The 22,673-nt window shown below is 38.8% G+C and overlaps 1 protein-coding gene across 2 annotated transcripts; it reads right to left on the minus strand.

Moving 5' to 3' along the window:
- Window positions 1-23: 23 nt before the first annotated feature.
- LOC135475946 (copine-4-like) lies at window positions 24-19,122 on the minus strand. 2 transcript variants are annotated; one of them, XM_064755916.1, is made up of 15 exons: window positions 18,969-19,122; window positions 18,504-18,683; window positions 17,790-17,864; window positions 17,546-17,620; window positions 16,533-16,616; window positions 15,936-16,025; window positions 15,381-15,479; window positions 14,228-14,314; window positions 12,666-12,725; window positions 11,825-11,958; window positions 9,815-9,921; window positions 8,967-9,109; window positions 7,186-7,422; window positions 5,656-5,670; window positions 24-3,821 (listed from the first exon to the last, which is right to left on the minus strand). In XM_064755916.1, the coding sequence occupies exons 1-15, from the start codon at window positions 18,993-18,995 to the stop codon at window positions 3,714-3,716; spliced, it is 1,521 nt and encodes a 506-aa protein (XP_064611986.1). In that variant the 5' UTR covers window positions 18,996-19,122; the 3' UTR covers window positions 24-3,713. The 2 variants fall into 2 exon arrangements, with proteins under 2 accessions (XP_064611986.1, XP_064611987.1); XM_064755917.1 differs by lacking the exon at window positions 5,656-5,670.
- Window positions 19,123-22,673: the final 3,551 nt, after the last annotated feature.

Below are 22,673 nucleotides of genomic sequence, written 5' to 3' on the forward strand. Positions count from 1 at the left end.
CTGGGAGTGCTTTTTGTATCTACAGACAAGATATTCAGTGAATCAAAATATACATATTTGTATGTTGACATCAGATACCAAGTTAGTATCTGGAAGAATTGAAAAGATTTAATGCCTACATTTAAGTTAACATGCATGAACGCTTTCAAAGGCAACTTCCTTTTTTACACATACTATGTTGCATATTTATATCCCATTATGATAAAGAAGTATGTCTGAATTAAAAAAGAATAGCTTCTCAAGGATTCACAACACATGGTAAAGACTGACACAACGTACTACTAAATACCTGCTACATTTTAATATATATAGTTGGATATATACACATCTGAGTACATATACCACATTCACTGCTACTAAAGCTCTGCCAAGTGTTAACAGATACTGTGAACATTTGTATGCCAAGGAATGCTGCTGGGCTGCTCAAACATATGAAGTAAACGCAAAGTGAAGCACATACATTTATATAATTAATGATCAGAGTACATCCAGTTTACTTCAGTTGGTAAAATGGTAAAAAATATCTCATCTACCTGAAGACATCCACTTGATGTGGATGTATAATGCTAATTATGTAAATGAATCACATTTATGTTGAACACATATAAAAGTCTGCTCAGCAGTTCCAGTATTAAAAGTATAATTAATATTCATAGCTCTTTCAGATGAGCATAAAACTTGGAGCAAAACAAATATAAGAAAAGATAAAAAAAATAGTATCAAGATTGGACCATAGCATTGTTTTGTTTCATACCCGAAAATGTTAAAAAAAAATCTTCGTTTACTAATTACTGTCCTAATACTGAGCACTGGGGCTTGGGAGCTTAAGTATAATCATACTCAACGTCTACTGGCTGATTAATATCCCAATACCTGACATAGGGGCTTGAGAGCCAGGCAATATTTACCATAAACCTCTCTTGGCGGATTGATGTTGCATGCAACATTGTACCATTTAACTACTAGCAAATATAAAATGGCACATGCTTACCATAGAAACTTTCACCACACAGGCATTAAAATACAGTACAGAGTAGAGTCTGACTGTTCATACAGAGCAAACCTTTCTTAATAATGGAATATATTGCTGCAAAATGTATTGTTCATATTGGTGCAAGTTTAATGACGGTTGACATAATTTTACGAAAACACACGTGCATCAAAACAAAAAAAAAAAACAAAACAAAACAAACTTTTAAACATAAAATTACTTGATCCAAGGACTGAATCACAGGAGGCCTGTACTCCAGACACTTTTAAAAGGAAATTAAAATATTAAAAAGGTCTATTATAACAAATTCCTAAGATGTGATTTTTATTAGCAATGTAGGCTAGCTGATAATCAGTAGGCCTAAATGTAAGCTGAACAGCCAATAGATAAACCAACTGACCTGATCAAGAATGGTGTAATATAAGGCGTTCAGGATTTTGCGGAAACACCGATGTCACCAGCTTATGAAGACAAATCACGTAACAATAACGGCTAATAATGTCACACAATGGGCTTGGCTAGGCTGTCGACACCGATGTTTACCTGTAATCTTAAGCACCCATAAGCTCCCATGAGACTTGACCATACATGTACATGTATACGGTATACTACTGTGTTGTTTCTGAACGCACAGATGAACATCGTACTGTGTAATCTCAATGTTTTCACCTAGTCATTTAACAGAACACCTATACCCAATATCCCTGGGTAATACAAGTCCATTCCTGAAACGTATTAACATATTCATCCACATGATTCAGATAGATATTAAATGCTCTGGGTAGAACTTTGTCCTTCAATCAAAATTATAATAAACATTACAAGCAAGAGTCTGCCTCATCCTAAGATGTAAAATGTACAACTAAAGTTTCTCATTAGATGTCATCCACCACGGCACATCTGCAAGCTACAATAATCTTGGTGTCTTACAAAACTAAACACAAAAGTGCAATGTCCAAAAGACGCTGCAAACATACACTACATGCAACGTGGCATAATCAAATCATATTGTTGTTTACCTAAAAAGTGGCCTAAAGACATTACAGCTTGATATACTCCAGCAAGATCTGCTACCTTCTCCTCCCACTACCTTGTAATCTCCATTTCATGATACAGTAAACCTGTAAGTATTACATATGATATTATACACTTTTAAAAGGGACACGAGGACACATTTTAAATGGTTTCACGTTATTTCCATCCATTTTATAACCCATTCAGGGCCACTTTCAAAGAAGAAATTGCAACTGCTGTGTTTCGCCTGGTATTCATGATTTTTCAGGAGTCACATTTTGGTATATTCTGATTGATTCCTCTACCTTACAGTAACACTTTAAAATTTTTTTGAAGTCTGATAAAGTGTTTTCATCAGAAAAACATCAAAAGTATCATTTTCAGGCCTTAATGTGCTCCTAAAAGTGTATTTTTACATACCGATCTTTAGGTGAAATAAAGCCAATACATAAGAAAGCACTTGCCAGTGAGGCTAACAGTGCATGAAGTGTTCTTGTGTAGCAATTGCCAGTGAGGCTAACAGTGCATGAAGTGCTCTTGTGTAGCAATTGCCAGTGAGGCTAACAGTGCATGAAGTGTTCTTGTGTAGCAATTGCCAGCGAGGCTTTTTCTCCTTTATCTAGGAGTGAGAAGTCACAAGTACATTGTAGCCAGAGCTGATATCAGTGCATGAAGTGTTCTTGTGTAGCAATTGCCAGCGAGGCTTTTTCTCCTTTATCTAGGAGTGAGAAGTCACAAGTACATTGTAGCCAGAGCTGATACCAGGTGGTTTTGTGAGGGCAGATAGACAGGCCCCTCACTCAGCTGTATCCAGATGAGAGATGTCACAGGTAGGCTGTGCTGATATTGGGTGGTTCTGAGTGGACTGAGAGGAGAGATCCCACATTCTCCTGCATCCAGGTGTAAGAAGTTACAGGTAGGAAGTGCTGATATCAGATGGTTTTGTGATGGTTGGTAGACAGACCCCTCATTCACCTGTATCCAGATGTGAGATGTCACAGGTAGGCTGTGTGGTGATTTCAGGCGGTCCTGAGTGGGTCGGGAAGACAGACCCCTCATTCACCTGTATCCAGATGTGAGATGTCACAGGTAGGCTGTGTGGTGATTTCAGGCGGTCCTGAGTGGGTCGGGAAGACAGACCCCTCATTCACCTGTATCCAGATGTGAGATGTCACAGGTAGGCTGTGTGGTGATTTCAGGTGGTCCTGAGTGAGTTGGGAAGACAGACCCCTCACTCTCCTGCACCCAGGTGTAAGAAGTTACAGGTAGGAAGTGCTGATAGCAGATGGTTTTGTGACGGTTGGTAGACAGACCCCTCATTCTCCTGTATCCAGATGTGAGATGTCACAGGTAGGCTATGTGGTGATTTCAGGCGGTCCTGAGTGGGTCGGGAAGACAGACCCCTCATTCTCCTGTATTCAGGCATGAGAGGTCACAGGTAGGCTGTGCTGATATTAGGTGGTTCTGAGTGGACTGAGAGGAGAGATCCCTCATTCTCCTGCACCTAGGTGTAAGAAGTTACAGGTAGGAAGTGCTGATATCAGATGGTTTTGTGAGGGTTGGTAGACAGATCCCTCATTCTCCTGTATCCAGATGTGAGATGTCACTGGTAGGGTGATTTCAGGCGGTCGTGAGTGGGTCGGGAAGACAGACCCCTCATTCTCCTGTATTCAGGCATGAGAGGTCACGGGTAGGCTTTGTGCTGATATCAGGTGGGTCTCTGTGCCTTGGGGGACACACCTCTCATTCTCCAATACTCTGTCACCTGTTTAGGGACCTCAGCTAACACATGACGAGCCAGTTCAGCAGCAGTAGCCTGGATTAAAATAACACAAATTTACTTATTACATGTAATTCATATTTTCAGTAGAACATAATATTTATGTCTTAAGGCCATGGAATGCGTTTTGACTGTTTTTTGTGTTATATGAAAATTACACTTTTTATAATGTACAGCAAGAATCTGTCAGATTTTGTTGAAAATCTGTGAAGTAATAAAACAAACAAATCTCTTACATTTAGAGTATACAAACTTGTATATTTTTGTTTTACTTTACACAAACTACAAGAGATCATAAGAAAATGAGATTTTAACAGTGGCTGGACATACAGGTACACCATGTAAAACAACACGCCAAGCAACATGAGCAATTTACTGTGTGAATCAACCCCAATGTAAACAAGTGGGTGCCATTATTAATTAAAGGAAAACATTCAGAAAGGTGGCAGATTGTGACTACTGCATCCAAAATGATTATGAAATTTTAACAAAACAGAATAAATGAAAAACAGGGCAAATGTTGCTTACTGTGAGAGGACTGTTACAATTAGGCTGCATGTATGGTAAATGTCATGGGGTACATACAAGTACTACACTCTAATTACAGCTATACATTGAAGAAGCAATAATTTTTCATCTCGTTACCAGTCGCAGTCAACAGTTTTATCAGTCACAGTCATTATCAGTCACAGTCAACATGGTCAAGAGACAGTGTAAAAACTATTATTTATTTACTTATTTATTTGATTGGTGTTTTACACTGTACTCAAGAATATTTATTTCACTGACAAACCTTCCCACGTATGGCCAGAGAGGAAGCCAGCATGAGCTAGACTAGAACTCACAGCGACTGCATTGGTGAGAGGCTCCTGGGTTATTACGCTGCGCTAGCATGCTAACCGACTGAGCCATGGAGGCCCGAGTAAAATCTATTAAGCTCAACAAATAATATCACAGAAGCTTTATAGAACATGAACAACTTGACCAAGGCTACTTGTAGCAAATGTACATTAACATTTAAACAGAATGTACAAGAGGGTTTCAATATTGTGACTTATATGTATGTGGAAATAATAGAGTAGATTTGCACACCGCAGACTCATAAATAAACATTGGACAATGAATCAGCTTATAAAACGATGTTTGCCTGCACATTTTGGCAATATGCATGACTTTAATGTGATCCCATCTTAGAGTAGACTGTTTCGGAAATGTCACTTAAGAACACGCATATGATAAATTATAATAAATATTTTGAAAATAAATCAGATGTCCCACACATTGGTGATATATATGCAATCATTCAGAGTCATGACGTCATGATGTCACAATTGCTTTTGCTGGGAATGGTATAAACAGTAAGTGTCCAGTTCGCATGAACTTGCCAAGTGGGCTCCTAAATCTATATATCAGAATGTTCATTAAGTTTCTTGAATGTAAAATTGCAAAATCATGAAGAATGTCATTTTCTGAAAGTGCAGACGTCTGATATTACAGGAAACTTAAAGAAAGTCTGAATCACTTAAACTGAAAATTTACCATAATTCTTTGGTATTATCTTTTCGCTTTTTTTTTAATTTGACTGGTGCTTGAGAAGTTTTGGCATATAAGCCTGTATATAGCGACCATGGGGAGTGACTGATCAACAGCAGCAAGATGAATGCTACAGCCAAATGACAGAAGCATACACACAAGTACTTCGGCTTCAGAACTTATTTTTCACTCTTTAATAGTGAGATAATGTGGCCAGGATGTAAATGTGTACAAACTCTTCAGCGTTTTCTCCCGCATGCAAATCTGTAAGTTACGGCTTCCACACCAAGAGTGTCAATTATTGATCAGGGTATGCAACTAGTTGGCATTGACTTACCGCATTGTCTTTTGCCTGAAACATACATATAGGATAACAGTGATCAGAGTTTTGAGTGACTAATGAATGATTTTAGTCATGAACTTTAACATACCCAGGTTGAAACATGGCAGTAGCTTTCCAGGTTTCCAGGACCACAGCGGCCCCCATAACCCCATATGGTCAGTGTTCCACAGAGGCCCTTATAACCCCATATGGTCAACTGTTCTACAGGGGCCCTCATAAAGCCACATGATCAGTGTTCTACAGGGAACCTCATAACCCCATATGGTCAGTGTTCTACAGGGGCCCTCATTATCCCATATGGTCAGTGTTCTACAGGTGCCCTCGTAACATCCTATGGTCAGTATTTTACAGGTGCCCTCAGAACATGATATGGTCAGCGTTCTACACAGGCCCTCATAACACCATATGGTCAGTTTTCTACACAGGCCCTCATAAAGCCACACGGTCAGTGTTCTACAGGCATGACAGGGGCCCTCATAAAACCATGTGGTCAGTGTTCTACACATGCCCTCATAACACCATATGGTCAGTTTTCTACACATGCCCTTATAACATCATATTGTCAGCATTCTACAGGCATGACAGCGGCTCATAACACCATATGGTCAGTGTTATACAGGGGCCCTCATAACACCATATGGTCAGTGTTATACAGGGGCCCTCCTAATACCATATGGTCAGCGTTCAATAAGGAAAGGTTTGTGCCCTGTGATAGTAGCCATCTAATAGGGAGCATAAGTCTCGCCCAATGTTTACAGCGTACAGCAATGGAAGAATACTCCTCACAGCACATGCACCTCTCACTTTACTGGCTTTACATCACGACCACCACTAGACAAGGATGACTTTTTGACTCCGTGCCAGATATGTGGGCAAGTTTAGAATTCATAGCATCGCCACTAATATCATTTGACAGAACTTCATCCCTGTGACCCCAGTGACCATAGTGTTGTTCAGGATTTGTGTACAAATTTTGCTAGCGATGTCAGCGATGTAAAGCAAGTGTTGCCAGCAGTGCAAGTGCTGTGAGGAGTGTGTTCTTGCCATCACATCATCATATCATTCTTTGGGCGAGCTTATACGTTCCTTATTTTAGTGATCAATGCATGCAAAAGTCACAATCCACACTCAAATGACCAAAAGTAGGTAAATTTTAATTGTAACTCATAAGTAACATACACATGTGCACAACACTAATAGTCAAAAATACAAGTATAAAGTATTAATGCATCAGCTGACCATTTAAAAACCACATTACAGAAAGTGAGGTACATAGCGGGCAACTCAAATGACCAGGCATGCCAAATATACATGTAGCCTCTTCCCAATTTATACCTGTGTACATATCCAGCATAAGTCAAGCCAGGCATTCCTGTTGTATCAGTACATCAAACATCAATCCTGAACAATGCCCTTCCACAGTCAGCACTGGATGTACAAGCTTACCATCATGTACACATAATGCCAGTGACCTGATTTACCCATTACTCTACCATGCTTATGTATATAATTGTACCAACCTACCTTTTTGAACTCGTTAAAGGGAACAAACTGAACAATGTCTCTTTTGACTGGTTCTCCGCTTGGTCCTCTCAAGACTCCATCATCTCCATCCAGCATGTTCATATCGCTGAAGTCTGCGTCCCCAACCCCAACAATTATGAGAGACATGGGAAGGCTGGAGGCTCTCACAATGGCCTGTCGGGTGTTGCCCATGTCAGACAGGACACCGTCTGTCAGCAGTAGCAGAATGAAGTAACTCTATGAAGACAAGACAAATCACTGCATAAGAACATCATTGTGTCCTGCAATGACAAGACACATCTCTGCATAAGAACATGATTTTGTTCTTTGATGACAGAATAATACCCTGCAACAGAACATCCTTCTGTTCTGTAATGACAAGACAAATCGCTGCAAGAGAACATCATTTTGTTCCTTGATGATAAGACAAATCACTGCATACTTGTAAGAGCATCATTTCAGTTCTGTGATTACAGATCAAATCACTACCTATGTACATTTTGCACATGTACAAAAATTTACAGGAGTACATTATTCTGTGGTGTGATGACAGCATAAAATAATGCATGAGAACATCTGGTTACATGTTATTATGACAAAATTATTTTGTTCTGTGACAAGACAAAACACAGCATGGACAAGATTGTTTTTTTTTCTGTGACAAGACAAAACACAGCATGGAGAAGATTGTTTTGTTCTGTGACAAGACAAAACACAGCATGGAGAAGATTGTTTTTTTTCTGTGACAAGACAAACACAGCATGGAGAAGATTGTTTTGTTCTGTGACAAGACAAACACAGCATGGAGAAGATTAGTTTGTTCTGTGACAAGACAAACACAGCATGGAGAAGATTGTTTTGTTCTGTGACAAGACAAAACACAGCATGGAGAAGATTGTTTTTTTCTGTGACAAGACAAACACAGCATGGAGAAGATTGTTTTGTTCTGTGACAAGACAAACAAAGCATGGAGAAGATTGTTTTGTTCTGTGACAAGACAAACACAGCATGGAGAAGAGTAGTTTGTTCTGTGACAATACAAACACAGCATGGAGAAGATTGTTTTGTTCTGTGACAAGACAAACACAGCATGGAGAAGAGTAGTTTGTTCTGTGACAAGACAAACACAGCATGGAGAAGATTGTTTTGTTCTGTGACAAGACAAAACACAGCATGGAGAAGATTGTTTTGTTCTGTGACAAGACAAAACACAGCATGGAAAAGATTATTTTGTTCTGTGACAAGACAAAACAAAGCATGGAGAAGATTATTTTGTTCTGTGACAAGACAAAACAAAGCATGGAGAAGATTATTTTGTTCTGTGACAAGACAAAACACAGCATGGAGAAGATTATTTCATTCTGCGATGGCAATACACACCTTACACTCCCAAGTAGTATGAAATATGGAAAACTTCATAATCATATTAACATGTTTGTGACTGAAATGTGCTGACAGAAACGCTCACTTTTGAAAATGATATTGCAAGCTAGCCATTTATACCACGTAAAGGGCTCACGTGAATATATATACATACTTCTATGGTGTCACCAACTGTGTAAATGAGAAAAAAGGTATTAGAGCCAGACAAATTTAATCTGATGTACTGTTAATGGAGAACATCAATATGCATTTCGGTGGTTTATGGTGTTATTCAGCAGTTCCAACCTTCATGCTGTCATCACGGAACAAAACAATGTCCTCATGCCATGTCTTGTCTTAATAGTTCAATGTGCTGGTTTTGTGTGCGACTCAGTTAAGGTGGTGATACATGTACTCACATGGGCCCCCTTGGAGGCTTCCTCCCTCTGAGCTCCAGCTGCAAACCTACTGACATGCTCTATGATGGGTGCAGCGTTAGTAGGGCCGTACAACTGGACATTGCGAATACAGTTAGCATAGGCGTCAAGGACTCCCTGGATACCTGTTGGAGGTCAAAGAATGCAAATGTGAAAAGACAATAAGAATTTGGGATCAAAATCAGAAGTGAAATGCAGCTTATTTAGATGCAGAATAAGTGAAGCCAGTACGACATCAAAATCTTTCTGAAGCTATCATCTCAGACAAACATCACCATAAGCAATTTTATATTAACAAAACCCAATTTTCCTCCCAAAACAAGCCTATCCAACCAGTGTGTTCTTTAACAAAGAGATGCATGTAGTTCACAAGCAATGCAGCATAACTGTAGAAAATGGAGAAAGTCCTTAGACAGCTTGGAACTGACTTGAATATGTCAGAATATGGGAAATGCTCAGTGATCACACGCATTACCCTGGTTTATCACCCTCCTGATTCTAACTTCTGATCATACATGTAGGTGTTCATCACTTACATGTAGAAGTGCAGAAGTATCTGAGGCTGACCTGCCATTATTATCATGTTCACTAGTGTCACTGCCTATGGAACTTCTATATGGACATACAATTTTTTGGAATACATAAAGTGAGAGATATCTACTGTACCAGTAAGATTTATTTATTTATTTGTTTGATGGGTGCTTTACACCATACTCAAGAATATTTCCATTATACGAAACCGAGCAGAGCCGTGGGAAAACCCATGACCACCTGCTGGTTGCTGGCAGACCGGATAGGAATCTCAATATGTAACAGTATCTTGAGTTCACCTTGACAGTAGGGATTCTGTGGGTTGAAGTTGATGGGAAACTCATGAGACACAGACTGGTACGGTGGAAGCCTAGCTCCAAACCCCAGGGCTGGGAATAACTTGTCACTGTTAACATAAAGGAAAGGCAACTCAAAAGTAAATATCAACATTTTCACCAATAAATGCTAACACTTCAAAGTATGTTTTTGTACAGAATTATATGCCAGCAACCTAAAGTTTTTTTACCACACACTGTATTAAAGTTTTGAGCCCGATGGAATTATGAGGCAATGGGAAAGTAATCAACTGTAAACACTATCTCATTTTCATTTGTTCTGATAACAAATTTTTGACAGACATACCTGTACATGATATGTATTACATGTGTATTGATTGTACAGTAACTTGGGAGTAGTACATTTAGGCCTATGGAAAGGAACACTTAAGGCTTCACCCACAGAGTGTATAGCCTGCATGTACTCATTAGGGACCTGGGAGAGGTACATGTAAGTCAAGACACACTTACGCATCATAGTCCTGACAAACTTCACCCACAGAGTGTATAGCCTGCATATACTCATTAGGGACCTGGGAGAGGTACATGTAAGTCAAGACACACTTACGTATCATAGTCCTGACAGACTTCACCCACAGAGTGTATAGCCTGCATATACTCATTAGGGACCTGGGAGTGGTACATGTAAGTCAAGACACACTTACGCATCATAGTTCTGACAGACTTCACCCACAGAGTGTATAGCCTGCATATACTGATTAGTGACCTGGGAGTGGTACATGTAGGTCAGGACACACTTATGTATCATAGTTCTGACAAACTTCACCCACAGAGTGTATAGCCTGCATATACTGACTAGTGACCTGGGAGTGGTACATGTAGGTCAGGACACACTTATGTATCATAGTCCTGACAGACTTCACCCACAGAGTGTATAGCCTGTATGTACTCATTAGTAGCCTGGGAGTGGTACATGTACGTCAGGACACACTGATGTATCATAGTCCTGACAGACTTCACCCACTGAACATATAGCCTGCATATACTCATTAGTGGCCTGGGAGAGGTACATGTAAATCAGGGCACATGTAAATCAGGGCACACTTACCTATCATAGTCCTGACAGACTTCACCCACAGAGTGTATAGCCTGTATGTACTCATTAGTAGCCTGGGAGTGGTACATGTAAATCAGGGCACACTTATGTATCATAGTCCTGACAGATTTCACCCACTGAACGTATAGCCTGCATATACTCATTAGTGGCCTGGGAGAGGTACATGTAAATCAGGGCACATGTAAATCAGGGCACACTTACCTATCATAGTTCTGACAGACTTCACCCACAGAGTGTATAGCCTGTATGTACTCATTAGTAGCCTGGGAGTGGTACATGTACGTCAGGACACACTGATGTATCATAGTCCTGACAGACTTCACCCACTGAACGTATAGTCTGCATATACTGATTAGTGACCTGGGAGTGGTACATGTAGGTCAGGACACACTTATGTATCATAGTCCTGACAGACTTCACCCACAGAGTGTATAGCCTGTATGTACTCATTAGTAGCCTGGGAGTGGTACATGTAAATCAGGGCACACTTATGTATCATAGTCCTGACAGACTTCACCCACTGAACGTATAGCCTGCATATACTCATTAGTGGCCTGGGAGAGGTACATGTAAATCAGGGCACATGTAAATCAGGGCACACTTACCTATCATAGTTCTGACAGACTTCACCCACAGAGTGTATAGCCTGTATGTACTCATTAGTAGCCTGGGAGTGGTACATGTTGGTCAGGACACACTTATGTATCATAGTCCTGACAGACTTCACCCACTGAACGTATAGCCTGCATATACTCATTAGTGGCCTGGGAGAGGTACATGTAAATCAGGGCACACTTACCTATCATAGTTCTGACAGACTTCACCCACAGAGTGTATAGCCTGTATGTACTCATTAGTAGCCTGGGAGTGGTACATGTAAATCAGGGCACACTTACGTATCATAGTCCTGACAGACTTCACCCACTGAACGTATAGCCTGCATGTACTCATTAGGCTGGTAGGGACTGATGTAATGGAGTGATGTGGGCTGCTGCGGATTCCCATTGGATGCTGTGAAGTCTATACCCACCTGGAAACAACAACAACAAAGGAGTGATTCTAGCTATTGGTTGGTAACATGGAATACAAATGACCTGGTAACATTAAATATATATAGCTAGATGAAATATCCTGGAAAAAATGGTAAAACTATAACAGAATACTTAATGAATCAGAAATAATCAAAATATCAAAGAATGAATGATTATGGCTTAATGTTACTTGCGCAATATTGTAGCCATATTAGTGGCTTAATGCTACTTGGACAATATTGCACCCACACTTAGGGCTTAATGCTACTTAGGCAATATTGCAGCCATATTTATGGCTTAAGGCTACTTGGGGAATATTGCAGCCATATTTATGGCTTAAGGCTACTTGGTTAATATTGCAGCCATATTGTGGTTTTAAATAATTATTGCATTAACTCAGCCTTGGTTTATGAAAAAAATTAATGAAAATAGAAACTAATTCCAAGATAAGCTTTGGAGATCATCGTAAGGATAAACTGATCAGTCTACATTTATAACTACATGTACATAATTTAATAAAATGCATCAAGACCTATATGTAGAAAAGCTTTATGATCAAGACAGAATTTAACAGACCTGATATAATTGAGTCAATATAAGCCACCCAATGCTATAGTCCGCTGATCATAGAGAGACAAAGAGCAAGTTGTGAACATCATGAACAGGTTAACTGATAAAACCATTTACACATTTATTTCTTACTTACTGTGAAGTTGATTTGCATTCCACCCATGACAAACTCCAGGAAAGAATGTTCTTTTGTTATCTGTTGGAATCCAGATAAAAAACAAAGCAAATCATATTTAAATACATTTCTCAGTTACCTAGTTATATGCTGAATATTCGTTTTGTTTTTACTGTTGAAGAAAGATAAAGCCTTTCAATTGTTGGATCGTAAATATTGTGAAACCAAGATAAAATTTAATCTACACCATTGAAGCAAGAAAACACAGCATGTTACATAACTTGTCCTAACAAATACATGAACTAAATTCTGCAGTGTAGCAATGTCCATATTAACTGAGGTCAAACAGGCACTTTCTCAGTATGGTAATTCTGACAACTCATGGGCTATAATCGAAATGGATATGAGGTATACAGATTCTAAGGTCATGTTATTTGACCCCTAATGGGGTATTACACCTGAAATGAGGTAAGGCATACAAATGATAGTCTTGACCTTTACAGGGATATTATTTTTGGTTTGATAATTTTGATCTCTCTCTCAGAATACTATCCCTACAGCATTTGGTTATGACATCTCGAGGTCTGGAAATTCCAACCTCTTGTAGGATATTATTCCTATAGAGGTTGGTCATGCTCATTTCTGACCTCAGCAATTCTGACTTCTTGCAGGATATTATCCCTATGGAGGTTTGTCATGCACATCTCAAGGTTTGGTAATTCTGACCTCTTGCAGGATATTATCCCTATGGAGGTTGGTCGTGCACATCTCAAGGTTTGGTAATTCTGACCTCTTGCAGGATATTATCCCTATGGAGGTTTGTCATGCACATCTCAAGGTTTGGTAATTCTGACCTCTTGCAGGATATTATCCCTATGGAGGTTGGTCATGCACATCTCAAGGTTTGGTAATTCTGACCTCTTGCAGGATATTATCCCTATGGAGGTTGGTCGTGCATATCTCAAGGTTTGGTAATTCTGACCTCTTGCAGGATATTATCCCTATGGAGGTTGGTCGTGCATATCTCAAGGTTTGGTAATTCTGACCTCTTGCAGGATATTATCCCTATGGAGGTTGGTCATGCATATCTCAAGGTTTGGTAATTCTGACCTCTTGCAGGATATTATTCCTTTGGAGGTTGGTCGTGCACATCTCAAGGTTTGGTAATTCTGACCTCTTGCAGGATATGATCCCTATGGAGGTTGGTCATAATGCCCTTCTCAAGGTTTGGTAATTTTGACCTCTTGCAGCACATTATCCCTATGGAGGTTGGTCATAATGCACATCTCAAGGTTTGGTAAGTTTGACGTCTTCAGGATACCATCTCTGGAGAGGATGGTCATGCACATCTCCAGATTCAGCAATTCTGGCCTTTCACAGGATATTATCCTTATGGAGGTTGGTCAGGCACATGTTTGGTAATTTTGACGTCTTCAGGATACCATGCTAAAAGTTTGGTAATTTTAACCTCTTGCAGGTTTTATCTAATGGCAGATGGGCATACAGATCCTGAGGTCTCGTACATGTAAATTTGACCTCCTATCCAACAGTATACTTTTAATAGAAGTCAGATGCAAACATACCTTGATGGAGCTCAAACAGATAACTCCTGAGTTTTGGTAATTTCTCTTCTTGGCCTTCTTCTTTGGATTAACACAAGGCCAGCTTATCTGATAAACAAGTACATATAATATATATATTGAGACCACCATCAATAAAACTAGAATCCAGATGTCTGATATACCTCCCATAGGCTGGAAAATGAGAATAAAAATAATCAGACTGTCATTATCCTTAAGATGTACATGTACACATGTTTTAGTTTCAAGGAAAATGGTGTCGGTAATCCTTTAGCTGAAGTCGCATGAACAATATCTGTGAACATCAAAACTCATTACTGCACTAAGTACCTGAATGGGAGTAATAGTGAAAACAATTAGCTGATTGTAATTAAACTTTTGATGAACAAGTTTATATGATAGGAAAGATACATGCTAAGTTTCATGGAAATTGGTTCAGTACTTTAGGAAGAACTACATGGACAAAATCTGGCTACTTGGAAAAGCACAATTAAGCAAAACCCTAACCGCATTGCCATTAAACTTCAGTATGCACAAGTTCAGATGATAGGCAAGATCAATGGCACAGTAGTTTGGGAGGAGATGCATAGACAAAATCAAGTCTAAAGACAAACAGACAGACAGACAGTATACCCCCTTTTCATTCCTAAATTCCTTGAGGGGGGTATAATGATACAAATCCTCAAATGACACAATCCTTAAGAGACGTTCACCAAATTGTCGTCAACATTATATTATTATTTGTTACAGATGTGTTCTCTTCATACGGCATAAGTAATGACATCAAGCCCATACTGTGTGCTATGTGAAGAGCCTTCATGTGCACTTTTCCTTGTGGGTTTAGCAAAAACTTGAACGCGGATGTGTCAATGAATGTATCATTAATATTTCAGAGTCACAGATGACTTAAATGAATAAATTAAAGTAACACAAAAACAGTCTATTCCTGTGGATCAGCGATTTTCATTGTCCAGTCATACTATGGCCGGTTTCTTCACACCATAATGCTGGCCACTGTTGTGGAAGTGAAATATTCTGGAGTATGGAATAAAACAACAATCAGATAAATAAATAAAATAAATTGTCCAGTCATAGTATTCCCATACAAGTACACAACCAATTCCACTGCACAACATGTTTGACTGAACTAGCATACCTCTCTCCCTGTGACAGCCTGAGCCATTTCATCCAGCGAGGTGGTGAATCCACCAATGAAATCATGCGAGCCATCATTATCCCAGTCATAGCAATCTATCTGTAAACATGGAAAAAACTCTCAACGTCTCTGTACACGATTTACATTTATGAACAAAGTCTGACATTCAAACCTCTGCTATTAAACTGAAACCCTGCAGTACCAACCAAGCAGTGAAGCCAGTAGTGGCAGCAGTTTTTGAAACTGGTTAGTATGGTACATGTACTTCTTGTTTGTTTGAGCTGCATGATGATCCAATATAAAATATTTACTACATAGATGCATGTATATTTGTACCAAGATTGGAGTACAAAGCAGAGCTGACCATTAATGCTTTCACCACTAAATTATGACCTTCACTTGTAAATTACGGAGAACCATCCATCTTACATTACTCTCTTTCAAAGGAAACTGCACCCTGTAAGAAGTTCACTACTGGGGGTATAACCAGCATTTATTTTATTGCATATAAAGTGTACTACTACTATAAAACATAAATACACTTTTGAGACGTACCTTGATTGGTCTTGTTCTATCATTATTGCACAAAGTCTGTGAGGACAACTGAAATGTTCTCCATGAGGGGTTTAAGTTATTGCGCACAACCTTTTCAAAAGAAACATAAAATCAATACAAACACCTGGTGTTTCGAATTTCTAAGGCAACACTAGGCTAGAGGGTCACACATTAATTCAAGCCACAGACTGACAAGAAAAAATAGGACTTTTAATATACACATGTGAGCATAAAGGATTTGTGAGGATTACTGTCATGAGATTTGGAAGATACTTCCCTACGTTTAATCATTTCAACCTGAACACTACAACAAGTTATTCGATAGTTATGTAAAATAAGTTTTCTACTGTTGAATAACATAGATTTAAACCCCAATAGCCTAGTTCTGAAGAGGCTAAACTAGGAAAGGGGAAAAAAAAAAAAAAAACGCACTGACAAGAACAATGAATAAGTGCAAAATCACTCTTGATTCATTTATGGAAAACAAAAACATTTTTGAAGCTACAAAACTTAGCTAACCATATATATATAAATAAAATGGAATGGAAGTTTTATCAGCCCATGGCCAGATTATCCCACAATGTACTAAATGTTTACCTCTGTCCTGTGTACCACTTGCCATGTCCCATCAGAGCACGCTCGGGAAAACTCCAGGTAAGGGTCAGACTTCCCCAGGAAATCCTGACAAATTGTAATTAAACTGACCAACTTAGAGAACAATTAACTATGCTAGTTTTGACCACAGTAAAAGAAAGGTTTTTAACCAAAAAAGTGTAAGCCCTCAACATATACCTCTGACCTTGAGCTACAATATACGAAAGCATCAACATGCATACATGTATTATTTATTTACTTGATTGGTGTTTTACAGCGTACTCAAGAATATTTCACTTATGTGACGGCGGTCTGCATTACGATTTGAGGAAACCTAGTAGAGCTCAGGGGAACATATACGTATATGCATTACCTTGTATATAGCCTACACATACACAAGGTTTACAACAATAAAGTCCAACTGACCACAAACACCCCAATAGAAACCTAACCTGCCAATTTCACATATCACACTACAGAACTTGCTTTACTTCCTTAATTTCCATATGAGTCTGGCCCCATGATGTATATCCAAGTTTGGTTGTTATAACAGGACATCTGAAGGAAGTGCTGCTTGTGTGCATATTTACATTTATTGCCAAATTTCCTGTTTGGCTGAAGAGTACATTTCACTTATTTCACACAGTCGCAAAAACATATGTATTATCGCCAGCAGAACAGTAGGCCTTATCATGACGATGTCATCTATTGATGGAGTACTACTAACAGTTCGTGTTTTGAACATTTACAGTAAAAATGGTCAAATTTTTGTACTTCAATGACTCATTTTATTGACAGTGTCGGAACTAGCATTGCTGCATCAGAACTGGCTTTGCTGTGAGTGTTTGGATAAAGCGTATTTTACGAACGTCTTAATCGACTTAGTATGTACTGATTTGATTTCTTTTTCCTGTATAAATTTCACATCAACTGAGGCATACAAACGATTCTATAACCACCCTGGCTACATTAAAATGATTTCAGTGAGCGCACTGGAACTGGCTACGTGACAGTACCTTTTTGTCCAGCTTTTTGGCTTTAAATGTCATCTGACAAATATCCTTACTTTCTGCCTTCTCTTCTGCTCTGATCTGAAAATAGAAAAAAACATAGCTATTTATCCATCCTACATATCGGTATATCAATGAGTCTTTAGTGAAATGGTCACATTTTAGTTAATTGTAGTATTTAACTGTAAGAATAATTATGATGTGTTTGAAAAGCAATTTAAAAAAGAGAAATTTTTTAACGAATTCTTACAGTAATAGTTCCGTTTCCGGCTTTGTGTCCATTCCTCAGTAGCAATGGTTGGCTGAACGTGGAGTTGGAGACCACCTGAATAGGTGAAAGACAATCAATAAGAACCACTACATACATGTCTAAATGAAACACCAAAATGTAGACAAAATGCCGTGCAATGTGTAGAAGTCAAGGTCATGGTCACTAAAAATGAATGGGGTTCTGTTCCCTCACTAAGTGAATGTGTGTAATAAGTTGGTGGATATCTCAAATAGATTAAGAAATACAATGATTACAAGGAAATGTACATTCAAATCTTGATTCCTAATATTTATTTTAAGGGTTTTCCACATGTGTGATGTAAGTTTGTAAATGTGACACTTTCTCCCCAAAGAAAATACTTTAAAATTATTCTGACACAAAGATTTTGTTGTTAATTCACACCACATTCAAAAACTGATGTAAGAATATAATCTGGTAGTACCCAGTACCAGTACCAGACAAATTTAGTGAACATTCTATCAGACATTTGAGAGAGAAAAAATGTGATTTCACAGAGTACGCCTGAAATGTACTGATTTTCGCACATTTTAACCATCTTGAAAATTATGTTTATGAGAAGTTTACAATCAGTTATATAACTTTTACCAGCTGAAGGCTACTCATTTAAGAGAAGAGTTCACTTTGATGTTTAGACATTTTAGATAATGAATCCTTGACAGACAGTGATCTTACCAAACCAAGAGTTGTTTCCACCTGGCCTAAGAAATCATCATCATCCAACTGTACTGTAGTATTATCAATATCGTACACCCCAACTCTGATTTTCTGCACCTCTTCAAACAAATAGTCCACCTCAAGGCAACGAGAAAATTTTGGGTCCAGGCAGTTTTTCACATTTTCTGTTCTGCCCATCTGAAAAAGAAATATTTCTTTTTAGAGGTGTTTGACAGCAACAATCATTCTCAAAAATATCTGACACTGACAACAGTGACAAAACGGTAACTACAGAGAACCATAAAAAGTAATATTATAACCATAGTACTGAACCCTAGGAAGAAGAAAGCTGGGATAACAACATACATGTACATGTATGTTTCTGTAAACTCTACTGACATCACTAGGACAAACTCACAGATCTACTTTCTCAAGATAAGCTTCCTTTAAAAATGAAAATTGAGTGAAACATGGTAAGCATACCTCATACCAGTGTCCTCTCTGAAACATGTACAGCACAGCACATGGGTCTGACTTAGACAACAAATCCTTGTTGAGTAAGTTTTTACACTCTATCCGCAGTTCTACTTTGGACTGACACTGAGAAGGGGGAGGAGGGGCAGGCCTTCCTGGCTGGTATCCAGGGATGGGACCAGGGGTGGAGCCTGCTGGATAACCAGGGGCGGGACCTGCTGGGTAACCAGGGGCAGAGCTAGCAGGGTAACCAGGACGAGGGCCAGATTGAGTGCCAGAGGCAGTGCCTGTTGGGTATCCAGAGCTTGGGCCTGCTTGATATCCGGGTGCAGGGCCTGCTTGATATCCGGGTGCAGGGCCTGCTTGATATCCAGGTGCAGGACCTGCCGGATATCCAGGGGCCCCAGGCGAGGGGCCTGTAGGATATCCAGGAGCACCAGGTGAGGGGCCTGTAGGATATCCAGGAGCACCAGGTGAGGGGCCTGCTGGGTATCCAGGGGCACCAGGAGACGGGCCTGTGGGATATCCAGGGGCACCAGGTGAGGGCCCTGTGGGATATCCAGGGCCTCCAGGTGGCCGTGCACCTGCTGCACCTCCTTGTGCATGAACTGACATCCTGATCTTTAAGTCTGTCAAAATATGCAAACACTATTATTTAATTTCACATAAGTATACATAACAGATCAATATTTGAAATAAAGGGCTTCCAGCATTTAGACATCCTTATGTGCACAACCTTTATACTAAATAAACTTTCAGAAGGAAATCCCATTCATCAAGCTGAAAACTTCTGTTGAACTGATAACACTGCTCTCAAGCAGATGACTGTACTTGACAAAGTCTTTGTGCTGCAATGAGCAACTGCAGAAAACCTGGTTTTCCTAATACTGAGACCTGATATGTGGATGACAAATGTACACTGACTACCAAACACCATAAACCCTTCTCCAGAAGGTTTGTTAAATTTGCACAGAAATATCAGATATCAACAAGAATTTGACCCTCTCCACAGCTCATTGTTAAAACTAAAATTAAATTAAAACTATAGATTGCTTGGATTAAGAGCTTTGTACATTTTCAGTGCATCAGTCAATATTTCTTTCCAAATTAGGTTTTGGAGCAATTTACACCTGTCAAGTGACACTGAATACTAATACAGCGAACTAAGTGTCTTCTATTAATATTTTTGGCATTTATCTGGTGTGTCATCATACTGTAAGTCAATCAGATCTGATCATGTTCAACTATACTCCACAACAGATTAAATAATGGAACTACACTGTAAATGTATAGTCAAACGAATGGGAGCAAGTTATACCAGCTATGCAACTAGGACAGTCCAAAGCCTCTTTCTTAGCTGAAGCTTATAAATGCATATAGCAATGACACGCTACTAAGATGCTTTTAATTAACCCACGTAATTGTCCTATGACTGTCTGTTCCATCGGACTACATGTAACTCCATCAAAAACACAATATGTGTACACATGCATGATAACTCCTCCCCGTAATATGACGCAATCATACATACATACAGACTGTTGTTTTGTCATGTCCAACTACTATTTTACAAACTGTCAGTGTATAGCAGTAATTGATGATGAATCCTGTAGATACAGAGGACCATGCGCGCTCTAACTAGTCTAATGAAGTAGACGTTACATATCCTAACGTTGTTTAGTTATAGCATACAACGTCTAACTCATTAGGCTAGCTCTACACTAATGTCTAGCAATAAATGTTGGTGGCCCTGGCGGAGTAATTTCATGCAACATGGACTAGAAATAGCAGAAAAAAAATGGTTTAAGTTCCTCTCTGATATAAGCATTTTTGACTTCAACAGCTGTTCAATACATGAGGAGCCGAACCTGCTTCCCACTTCCTCGTCGTCATCTGCAACGAGAACATGAACAACAACAACAACAACAACTAATACCATTTTGCATCCTACAGAACTTAGCATTCTTGTACAAATATTTTACCTTTTTGTGGACAACAATCTTTTTGCTTCGTGCACAGTTAAGTAGATTAGGAAGAGAACGACATATAAATATATACTGGCTTCTCTTGTTTACTACCGTTTCGCAACACCTTCTGGTTTGACGTTTATTTGCATTGCAACATCGGGAGCGACTCGGACATAAAGGGAGATAATTCATAGCTTTGACATAGAAAATACCCTATGCAGCCAAAGTTACTCATCTTTACCAGTTTGATACTAAAAAGTATGTAGACCTATTAGGCTATCCTAAGCCTTGTCCTTAAATTTAAACTTGCTTTATCCTTGAAAGACATTCGAGATTCGAATAACGTGCCAGCATCTTGTTCAAGGTCGCACTTCACCTAAGAACCGAATAGGGAGAAACGTCGTGGTACAAAATTGTGGAACTCGGGGTTTCAAGCCAGCCCTTTCAACAGAGTGGCCACCACCAGGTGCGAAGTCCGTGAGTAGGCTAAGTGTAGTTGACGGTCAGCACAAACGCCTTGGTATTGCGGGCAATATAGCAGGGAGAGGTTTAATGCCCAATAGAAAGAAAGCCGTACAGAAGTGGTCAACGGCATCCATGGAAAATATTGAAACAAAAATATCACGTTAACACAGAATGTACACAGGCATGAATCATGTGGAGAAAAGGATATATGCCTTTATATCTGAATTGGATTAAATTCAAATAATTACAAAACGTGCATGATGTATAAGATGCATGCTACGTCATTTTAGCTTTATCATTCTTACAATGAAATATATAGTTAATAACTATTGCAGGGCTATATATTTACTTACAGGAACGCATGTATGGAATAAACAATGCAAGTACATGTATGTACAAGTAATGGATACGTAATGTATAATACACAAATTATTAGGTTTTCGGAAGAATTATGATGTACAACTTTATATCGAAAGCTTTTTTTTAATCCAAATTTTTGGATATGTTAAAATAATTTAAGATATCTTGAATTCATTTAATGATATCATAAAAAGGGATTAATGATATCATGAACTGAATCATCTATTCATTTCATGGTATCGGGAATACTAACCATTTCTTTATATCTTGGAATTAATAGATGGTATCATAAATTTAACTAATGATGTCTTGAACTCAATTCGTGATATCTTAAATCCTTTTCAGGATATCATTCAAGATGGTGAATCTATCCCAGACTTCAGAGCGTAGCGAACGTCACACGAAGTCGTGTTTGTAGCCATTTCACCCATCTTGAGTATTGGGCTAAATACGCGTGTCCGTGAACCGCAGTCGTAAGTCCTTGGGAACTGTTTTGATAATCTCTCTGCCTCGTGACTTGAGAATTAATTTTTACAGATTTTTCTGCACGTCCCAGTTTAATATTCTTATACTTTAAAACTGTCAGTACCACGTTGCCAAACAACATACAAGTTATGAAAATATAGCATAAACTTAAACTTTTATAGCATAAAAGACCTAGGAATATTTTTTTACTAGGAATCATGGAACGTTTGTGTCCTTACGTCCAACGATATTTAATGATATCTTGAAATGAATTCGTGATATCATGAATTGAAAATATGATATGTTCACATGAATTCGTGATATCTGGAAATGTTTCGAAGATATCAAGAAACAGACTACATTTATTTATATCTTTAATTCTGTTCTTCGTGTCTTTAACTCCTTTCCTGATATATGTAAATTATTTCATGACATTTAAAAACGCACCAACATATCA

The sequence above is a fragment of the Liolophura sinensis genome, chromosome 9 (genome assembly GCF_032854445.1).
Source record: "Liolophura sinensis isolate JHLJ2023 chromosome 9, CUHK_Ljap_v2, whole genome shotgun sequence".
NCBI lineage: Eukaryota > Metazoa > Mollusca > Polyplacophora > Chitonida > Chitonidae > Liolophura > Liolophura sinensis.

Excerpts from the sequence above, each read along its gene's own strand:
- LOC135475946 (XM_064755916.1), bottom strand. The coding sequence starts at position 18,995 with ATGTTTCAGAGAGGACACTGGTATGAG. Across the intron at positions 9,922-11,824 it reads GTCTGTCAGGACTATGATAC|TGACAAGTTATTCCCAGCCC; the intron begins GTAAGTGTGCCC and ends TTATGTTAACAG. Across the intron at positions 7,423-8,966 it reads AAGCCTCCAAGGGGGCCCAT|AGTTACTTCATTCTGCTACT; the intron begins GTGAGTACATGT and ends TTGTCTTCATAG.